Raw genomic sequence first — 9,650 nt, 5'->3', positions numbered from 1 at the left:
CCCACCCAGCCCCACCCTTTCAAAATAAAAGCCCCATGGATTAACTGTTTTTAAACGTTAAGCTCAAAATTAGGCTTTTTTGTTGAAATAATGAATGCTCTTACTAATACTGCGACAACTACTACTACTGCTGCTAATATTTCTGGTATTACTACCACTGCTGCTACTACTACTACTGCTACTGCTATTACTGCTACCATCAATATTATTACTACCACTACTGCTATTACTACCACTACTACTATTACTTATACTACAACTGCTACTACTACTGCTATTGCTGCTACTATCAGTACTAATACTACTACAGCTATTAGTACAACAGCTACTAGTACTACTACTACTGCTACTACTGCTACTTCAAAAACTGACTTTACTATTACTACTTCTACTACTACTACTACTGTTATATTAAATACTACAACCACTACTACAGCTATTACTATGACTACTGATACTACTACTTCTACTACTTCTTCTTCTAATTACTAATACTTCTACTACTATTAATACTTCTACTACAACTTCTACTACTACTGCTACTACAAATATCACTACTGCTCCAACTAGTACTTATTCTAATGCTACTAATATTTCTACTGCTAATAATACTTCTACTACAACTTCTACTACTACAACAAATATCACTACTGCTGAAATCTTTTTAAGCTACAGAAACCATTTGAATATTAAAATGTTCAGCTCTTTCAGGAGAGGGGTGATATGACTTTTCATATTTGTAATCTTTAAACTTTTTGAATTATTAAGCTTTTAGCAATTTTTTTGAAAGGGATATCTATGGAGAAAATCTTCAAATCCTGTTAAACTTCTTCAACTTTTAAAGCCTTCTTCTCCTCATACTTTCAGCTACAGACTCCATAGTGAGACATTTCAAGTAGAAGGGTTTTCAGCATTGCAGTTGAAATGCTTTCGGGCTTCAACATTTTTCAGACAGGTAGTCTCCCATTTCTGTACTTTCAGCAATGTTTTTCCAATTAATTTCAGCTACTCACTACTAATACTTCTTCTACAAGTACTACTTTTATATCAACTACTACGACCACTACTACAGCTATTACTACGGCTATGACTACTACTAGTGTTGTTATTACTGCTTCTACCAATACTACTGTTATTTCAACTACTACTATGATCACTACTACTACTATTACTACAACTCCTACAAATAGTTATACTACTATTTCTACTGCTATTACTACTACTCCTTCTAATAGTTATCCTACTTATAGTACTATTATTACTACTACCACTACTTTTACTTTGACAGTAAAATCGTTTAGCTTCAAGCTTTTCCTGCTTTGTAATTCAGCTCTTAGCTTCCTAATACAGTTTAGCTTCCAACTCTGACAGTTATACATTTCAACTAGAAGGGTTTTTCAGCAGTGCAGTTTAATGCTTTTTAATCTGAAAAGAAAGTGAAGCTGTTGGACAAAGGTAGTGCAGTAAAAGTACAATATTTTCCTCTCAGCTGTGTGTTAATGAATCTGGGGTCTGAAACAATTTAAGGTTTGACTCTATAAACAGTTAAAAAAATGGAAAGAACTCCCAAAATTCTTCTATTCTTCTATGGTGATGGTTCAAAGACTTTGAACCATCACAGTTGAATTTATATACTTTATAAATGTATAAGCAAGAGTACTTTGAATCAAAGTACTCTTGCTTTATAGTTAAAGAGCACGTTTTTATATTTTGATGTGTACATCTTGTGTGAAAAGTAAAAGATATGATGTATCAAGTTTTTGTTTGACTCTTGAATTTCTGAGTACCCTTAAACGCCTCATTTTATCCTCACTACGGACCAAGCCAGACCTTCTTCATTGTGCTCTTGACTCCTGACTGGTAAGTAGCAGAGGTTCTTTTTCAATTATCAACGGGGGAAATGAAGCTTTCACATTTTACAATGACATTACAAGTGGTTTCTAACTCAAACAGGGTTCAAACTTAGCAAGAAGAGCAAACATTTTACGAAAGTAAAACTGTATTGTTAACTTGCTAATACTAGCGAATTGCTAACGCTAGCATAGCTGCTAACGCTGAGAAGCGAATTCCAGCTCCATCCGGTTTACTACGGGACCATAAGCTTTGTTTATACTCTAGGTTCATAGCATGTACGGAGCCAATTATACTCTGTGCTGTGTGCTGCATTATTCTCAGAAACGTCAGAGGGCGAACAAACAAAATGAACTGAAGAATTAAAAAGACAATGAGTGTAACTCATAGATATGCTCATAGCTGTAGGTGTAACAAAAAACGCCATAAACCAACCTCCAGAATGAAGAGTAGGCATTGTAATGATCTGTAAACTCATATCTTATATTCATGGGCTACTTTATTACCTTTATACAAACCCTGTAAAGAAAGAAGTCAAGTACATTAGCGGCTGCGATTACGGAATTTTTCAGAATGAATTACACATATGTTTGTCAATTTAAAAGATTCATTTGTAAGTCAAGAAAATATAATTTTGTTTTCAAACTGTTGAAGTGTAAGACTGTGAAAAAAGACTGTACTTGCATGAACAAGTTGTCTGTTTGCCGGCTGATAAGAACAGTAGCAGGATAAAACACATCATGTAAGATAAGGTACATTTGTTGATGAATGTAGCTAAGTTACCTAGTTAGCTAGCAAGCCAAGGTAACAGCCATGCAGCTGACATACATGATGCTAGACCAGAGATGTAGTTCACTGATCGGTTTCACACAAAGCTGAACGATACCACAAATGTATGAGAATCTGAGACTTTCTTGACGTGCAAAATAAATATTAAATTCACAAATATGTGTAATTCATAGCACAATTCAAACGGGATGAAATAAACATTTATCTCTTGCTGTTAGCTGCTATACATTGTATTTATAAAGTAAAGTCCCACAGGACACCGGAAATGTCCCCTGTGGGACATTCATCTCTCTATTAACTGACAAGAAACCAGTAAGCGAATTAACGGGTTATTTCTAATATAAAACAAGTCATTTTCACCAACTTAAGCTATCCCAACAACAATATGAAGCAGTAATGTTTGCTGTGGTAATGTTACAGTCAGTGTTTTATCACTATTGATGTTAGCTTAATCTGCAGTTAAGCTGTTCAGTTATCATTCTGGCCACTTTATGTCTCAATGTGTAAATCTGTAACCAAAAGTGACCAATACACACATGATTGTACACAAGCTTTGTGAGCTTGAATTAGACCTTGATGTACAAATAACCTTTGTTGATATGATGCTGATAGTATCATTCTGTAGTAATCATTACTATAATGCAGGCCCTATAGGAACATGACTTTATATATTCAGTATACAGAGACATTAGATAATCTATTATTAGCCCACAGTGAGCCCTCACATAGAGATGTCATTTGTTGTGGGTGTTCTGTAGTTCTGCTAGTTTTAACCCTTTATTGCTCATACACATGGAAGATAATAATATTGTTTCCTCTCTTAGGCAAAGAGAACATTGATCAACATCTGTGCTTTGGCTGGTAAGTACGGGCATACTGTAACTGAAATTGACAATAGAACACATAACTTAATGTGTTTAACTGTTAAGTATCTTAGACCTTTTCCTTTTGTTTAGATTCATACCAGATTCATTTATTTTGTGATTTATTTCTCTCTACAACAACTTAAAGATATATATTGAAGACTAACATAAGTTCCTGGGACATTCTAGATCTTGAATGAGACTTTGATACTTAACAAGGAAATAAAATGAGCTGTAATGATGAGTCTCCCTCACCCTCCCTCTCCTCCTATCCCCCTCCTTTCTGTCTCTGATTGCAGACCATCACTGTGACTTTGCGATCTCTGAAGTGTAAGTTCACACACATGAATTATGATTTTGCTATTACTAAACTAATATTACATTGGTTTACATTAAGAATGACTTCCCATCCAAATGTAGCCTCGACAGGAATTACATCCATTCATTACATACTCAACACTAAATGACCCACCCTGAATAACAGTTTGATCTAGATTGAAATGAGATGTGACACACTGGTTTTCTGACAGGAAAGTAAACATCATTTCTTTCTCTCTCCACTTCTTCTGGCCTCCTCCTTCCTGTATCTAACTGTAGATCAGAGTTGGTGTCTCTGTGGTGACTTGACAGTGAGTTCACATATGAATCAACACTTTTACTTAAAACACTTAATACTGCAGGTTTTTAAACACACTGTAGTGAAGTTGTAGTAAGTGAAAATGTGAGACTTCTAAACAGCTATACCATCATTTCATACCATCATATACATATCATTTCATAACATCATTTCACATAAATCTGTGCAGTATTACCTGTTACACTGTCATGATGTGTTTACATTATGGTCATGTGAGCAGACACTTCACTGATCTTTTAGCTTAGGGTAGAAGTTACTTAGTTTGTTATTCAGACTGCTGTCTAATGTGTGTCTTTATTGTGTCTTACAGGTGTCCTGCTGTCTCCCCTCTCCTCTATCATATTGGCTCTCTGTCTTTCCTATACCTTGTATCAACTCTGTCTAAGCATTGGTTCCTCTATCTTTCCTGTCAATCTACCGCTCTGTCTGATTTTGAACTCCTTCTTTGTATCCCTCTTCTATCCAACTCTATCTGTTAAAGCACTTTCCAAACTAACTAACTTTCCAAATCTACTGAACAAAGCTTGATGAAAACTGAATTCTGAAATCCTCGTACTGAACCAAATTGCTTGGTTATCCATGGTTAACAAGAACCTGTCTGTTATATGAAAACCTGAGTGTCTCTCATCTCGCCCACTCTCTGTCTCTCCACTGATCGTCTGATCCACTCACAATCCTCGGGTTATTGGTACCTGATCTATCTTTTTGAATAATCTGAGAGATTCTCCTCTCACGCTCACCTCTGTCAATCTTCTATCTACATCATATATATCTATAGAATACTATTACTCTTTGTACACATTGAACAACACATTTGAAATATACTATTTGAGATTTTTTTCAACAAAATTGGTTTGAACATATAACTGAAAAAGACATACACATAATTTTGTGGTAATTCAAGAAGTTGCACTTCTATCACAAACATTTGGACATTTGGTAAAATAAATTTATAATTAAATCTGGTAAATTTCCAAGTATATAATTTCTTGTAAAAGTGCATGATTACATTAACATAATTAAAGAGAACTGCATTCTAGTTAATATACATAATCCACATTAGAGAATAAGTCTAGTTTCTGATCTTTGTTGCTGAGGAGTTCTGTTGGTTTGTACCCAGAGGTTTGTTTTGGTAACAGATATTTCACATTTCAAACTGTTCACTTGACTATTCTACATACGAGTTGAAGTAATACTACTACATACATTATATTCATTATTATTTAAATTGATTTAAATTATTTTCCATATAAACATCCATTGTTTGAATCATTCAGTGTGTATAAGTGTTTTGTTGTTTAACCTGTTCCTACTGAAATAAAATCCAGACATCTATCAGGAGGAGCTGCATTTATTTGGAGCGGCTGTTTCCTGTCTGCAGACCCAACGTTCTTCAGAAGTATTCATCTGTCATCTCATTACCACGACAACTCTTCCTGATTCTGATTATAAACCATAGTATAGTGTAGTAGTATTAACTTATTCTCTGCTGGTGAGTGCAAACAGTTCAGAACGGATCATAGCTGATATTAGGCTACTGGTTGTGTGTTCGTGGAAAATATTTAAATTGTGTATTCTGTGTTAAATTTCAATATTTACATATTACATAAAGCTTTGAAATTAAAATTTATTCTTTGTAGTGCGTCAGCTTTAAATTGTTAATACATTCTAGTTCTTACACTATTAATACTGTTACCTTAATAAGTAGCTATAAATTGAGGCATTTTGAAATCTGACTGAAGTCTTAACAGTTTAAATTAACCAGTTTCAAGTATATTGGATTACTACAAAAAGATTTGAGATATAGGTGGCTTCAATCATAATGGTTTTGGAAGTAGCATAATTTGTCTTCAGTTGTGTGTCAGTGATAAACTTCAGTTTTTACATTGAAAAATAAAATTGGAGCATTAATATTGATCTCTTTATATTGTTAAATTTGGCCACATTTATTTATACAGACTTGGTTAGGATTTTCTTGATCAACATTTGCTTGGATACTGTGAAGTCTCTTCTTTTGGTGTATAATAAATTGAATAGTTTTGAAGCATCTAACCCCAAACTCTTCTGTGAGTTAATTTATCATTCCTAAGTGCTTTTGATTCCTAAAAGCAGACAAGTTTCGACCATCTTCAGATCCTGCTTCGATAATAGTAGTATTTTACCATTAATATTGTGTTTAATATCTTGGGTTTTTACAATAAAAGTAAAACAATAACATTTGTAGTTTTGAAACACCAACAATGCCAGGGAAGGGTAAGAGGTCACAAGCTCAGAAGCTGCGCTGGCAGAGGTCCAATGAGATTCACTGTGCAACAACGACTGAAGAAGCAGAATGTAGTGGTCCTCAGAGCAGTGGAGAAGTAAAAATGTCTGCAGCGTCTCATGCTGGAAGTGTGGAACAGGGAGGTCATCCTGATGCATCATGTGTACCACAGGTATCATATGCAGACATTGTAAAGAGAGGACGTCATAGTGATACTACATGTGAGGCAGGACCTTCTAATGTCAACCAGGAAAACTCCAGAGGTCAAAGTGATGGGTCATGTGTACCACAGGTATCATATGCAGACATTGTAATGAGGGGACAACAAAGTGATGAGTCATGCGAGGCAGGGCCTTCTAATGTGAAGCAGGTAAACCACAGAGGTCAAAGTTATGCGCCATGTGCACCACAGGCTTTTGCAGCAGAACTTTCTCATGCAGACTTTGTAAACCTGGGAGATGAACAACATGTCCGTGCATCCCGCAGCCAGGCTTCTGTTAAATACGGCAGAACCAGAAATCAGCAGTGTACCTGTAACTCACAAACACTTCTTGCATTCCTTCATGAGAATGAAAACATCACCAGAGCAGACCTCAACCTTGTTTTGGAAAAAGGTAACATGATGTATAAAGAGACCAGGAAAAGGGTCGTGGATCACATCTATCTGACTACCGATGAGCTCCCTGATGAAGTTCCTGCACGCAGGTTGACACATTATGTGGACATGACACAACTTTCTAGGTACGGCACATTAGGAGAACCTTTACCTGGATCAGTCGATAGCTTTCTGAACCTGGAGTCAGGACTGAGCTGCTTGTTGTCAGATGTGAAGTACGCTTTGCTGTTGATGAGACTGTTGTGTATTGCAGTATTCAGAACCAGGTCAGGCAGATATGGTTTCTTTGACCCACACTCCAGAACAGCCAGAGGTTTGCCCCCTTCACGTACTCCTGGTACCGCTGTCATGGTGACATTCACACGTCTCAGTGATATGATTGACAGGCTCAAGAAGTCCTACAGAATGATGCGCACACAGTCCTCCTGTAACTATGAGTTAAAGCCTGTGGAGTTTTACAATGTGAACACAGTCAACCTGAATGATGCTCTTCCGAACACAGACTGCAGACCTACAGCTGTCACTGAGGAGGAACCTACTCTGTTGGATGAAGCTGTTGATGAATCATACTCACCGACTCTAAAGACAAACACAGCCACTGATCGTCCTGAGAACATTTTACCTGAAATGTCTCCTCACACCACAGCTGTGAAACAACCAGAGGTCCTCATCACATCATTCCAATCACATGATGCTCCTCACAGTGAATCAGAATTGACTGCTGAAGTGATAAACCCTGTTCTCAGTGATCCCTCTGATACCATAATGACAGGAGATTCCAATGACATCACTTTTACATCATCTGTGAGACAACAAGAGGTCATCTTCCCTGATAACCAAAATGAACCAGAACCGTCAAGTGAATTCAGTTTCCTTCATCACATGATGCTTCTCTCAGTGAATCAAACATTTCTTCTTCAAAAAAAAATACTGTTGCCAGTGAACTCTCTGATACTGTTTTACAGGAAACCATCTGTAGATTGTCAAAGTTTAGTAAACACGAAAGGAGTAAAATGAAGAGAAGACTATTGGTCTCAGGAAAAACTCCACAAAGAAAAGAGAATCAAAAAACCAAAGAAAGGGAAAAGTATGCTTCAAATATAGCATATAAAGCAAAGAAAAAATATGACGCAAGCTGGAATTATCGAAACAATCCTGAATTTAGACAAAAGAAAATAAATGATACAAGAGACAATGTTGACTTACAGCAAGAACGGAAAGAGTACATTTCCTTTCAATACAGAGAAAATGATGATTTTAGATGGAAACAAAAACAGTACATGCTCTCTCGTTACAAGGACAATCCTGATTTGAGACAGAAACTTAAACAGCAATTTATGGCCCGGTACCGAGACGATACTGATTTTAGACTGAAAAAAAAACAGTGCTTCACTGCTCGATATAAAGAAAGCGTAGAGTTTAGACAGAAGAAGAGATCTCAAATCACTCAGCGTTATGCTCATGATCAAGCATTCAGGGTAAGACACAGACAACTAATGAAAAAAATAATGCAAGACAGATATAAAAACAATCCTAGTATGCATAACGTGAGATGTGCCATGAAAATAAAAAGAAAATACAGATGGATAAATAGACAAACAGAAGAAAGTGACAACAGTTTGATCAAAGAGGCTATATCTATTTTCAGGTCACAAATAAAGGCTGGTCCCACTTATGTGTGCACTGTCTGTCATAAAGCATCATTTCCAAACGAAGTGAGACCCCGTAAAAGGTTAAACTATGTAAAAAATCCAGACGTGGTTGCAGCATGCCTCACAGGAAAGTACGTGCATGTTTGTGATGATGAGTGCAGAGATGAACAACAGTGCAAAGTACCTGACGAGAGAAAGGAAGAGTGGATTTGTCACACCTGTCATAATCATCTTAAAGATGGAGCCATGCCAACACTCGCTGTAGCTAACAACTTGGAGCTCGCTGACATTCCACCTGAACTGTGTGATCTCAACATATTGGAGAGACATCTCATAGCTAAGTGCATAGCGTTTGCCAAAATTATTCCTCTTCCCAAAGGTAGACAGAGAGCGATACATGGTAACGTTGTTTGTGTCCCGTCGGAGGTGCAGGAAACAGTGGAAGCGTTGCCCAGACTGAGAAGTGAGTCCCAGGTCATGAGAGTGAAACTGAAGAGACGAGAAGCTGTTCCAGACTGTCACCTGGTCTAAACTAGTGCAGGCGCTGCATAAACTCAAACACATTCATCCACAATACCAGGACATAACTATCAGAGACGAGCCTGAGCTATGTGACCCAACACTTCCTGATGATGACGATGACGATGATGATGAGGATGCAACAATGGCTGAGAATGATTATGATGACACTGATTTAATGGACATTGACATGTGTGAGAAAAGTGCACTGTGTGAAGCAGAAATTGAGGCTGAAGGTGAACAGGATATTGACATGTTGTCTTGTGATGGTGAACAACCAGAGGAGCAGAGAGATGATGCAGAACAGGAAGGTGACATGCCTAACGGTGGTTTTGCTCTAGAGTCATGTCTTCAGCCATGTGATGTTTCAGAGGAGATTTTATGTTTCAGTGAAGGAATCTACTCTGTTGCCCCTGCAGAAAGAAACAGTCCAGTTGGCTTTTTCAGAACACCTAAACTT

General features: G+C 37.0%; 1 protein-coding gene across 1 annotated transcript in view; it reads left to right on the top strand.

The window, feature by feature from the left end:
• Positions 1 to 1,859: 1,859 nt before the first annotated feature.
• LOC116397914 (uncharacterized) overlaps positions 1,860 to 9,650 on the top strand; it is an 89,507-nt gene continuing 81,716 nt past the window's right edge. The window contains exons 1-4 of the mRNA XM_031873828.1: positions 1,860 to 3,501; positions 3,803 to 3,833; positions 4,101 to 4,132; positions 4,451 to 7,722. Of these exons, the coding sequence (XP_031729688.1) occupies positions 6,381 to 7,722 (1,342 nt within the window). The 5' untranslated portion in view covers positions 1,860 to 3,501; positions 3,803 to 3,833; positions 4,101 to 4,132; positions 4,451 to 6,380. The remainder of the gene's footprint in view (positions 3,502 to 3,802; positions 3,834 to 4,100; positions 4,133 to 4,450; positions 7,723 to 9,650) is intronic.

The sequence above is a fragment of the Anarrhichthys ocellatus genome, unplaced genomic scaffold, assembly GCF_004355925.1.
Source record: "Anarrhichthys ocellatus isolate YVR2014 unplaced genomic scaffold, GSC_Weel_1.0 scaffold75, whole genome shotgun sequence".
NCBI classification, from domain to species: Eukaryota; Metazoa; Chordata; class Actinopteri; order Perciformes; family Anarhichadidae; genus Anarrhichthys; species Anarrhichthys ocellatus.
The sequence above is the reverse complement of the archived record's forward strand: the minus strand, read 5'-3'. Positions and strand labels throughout refer to the sequence as shown.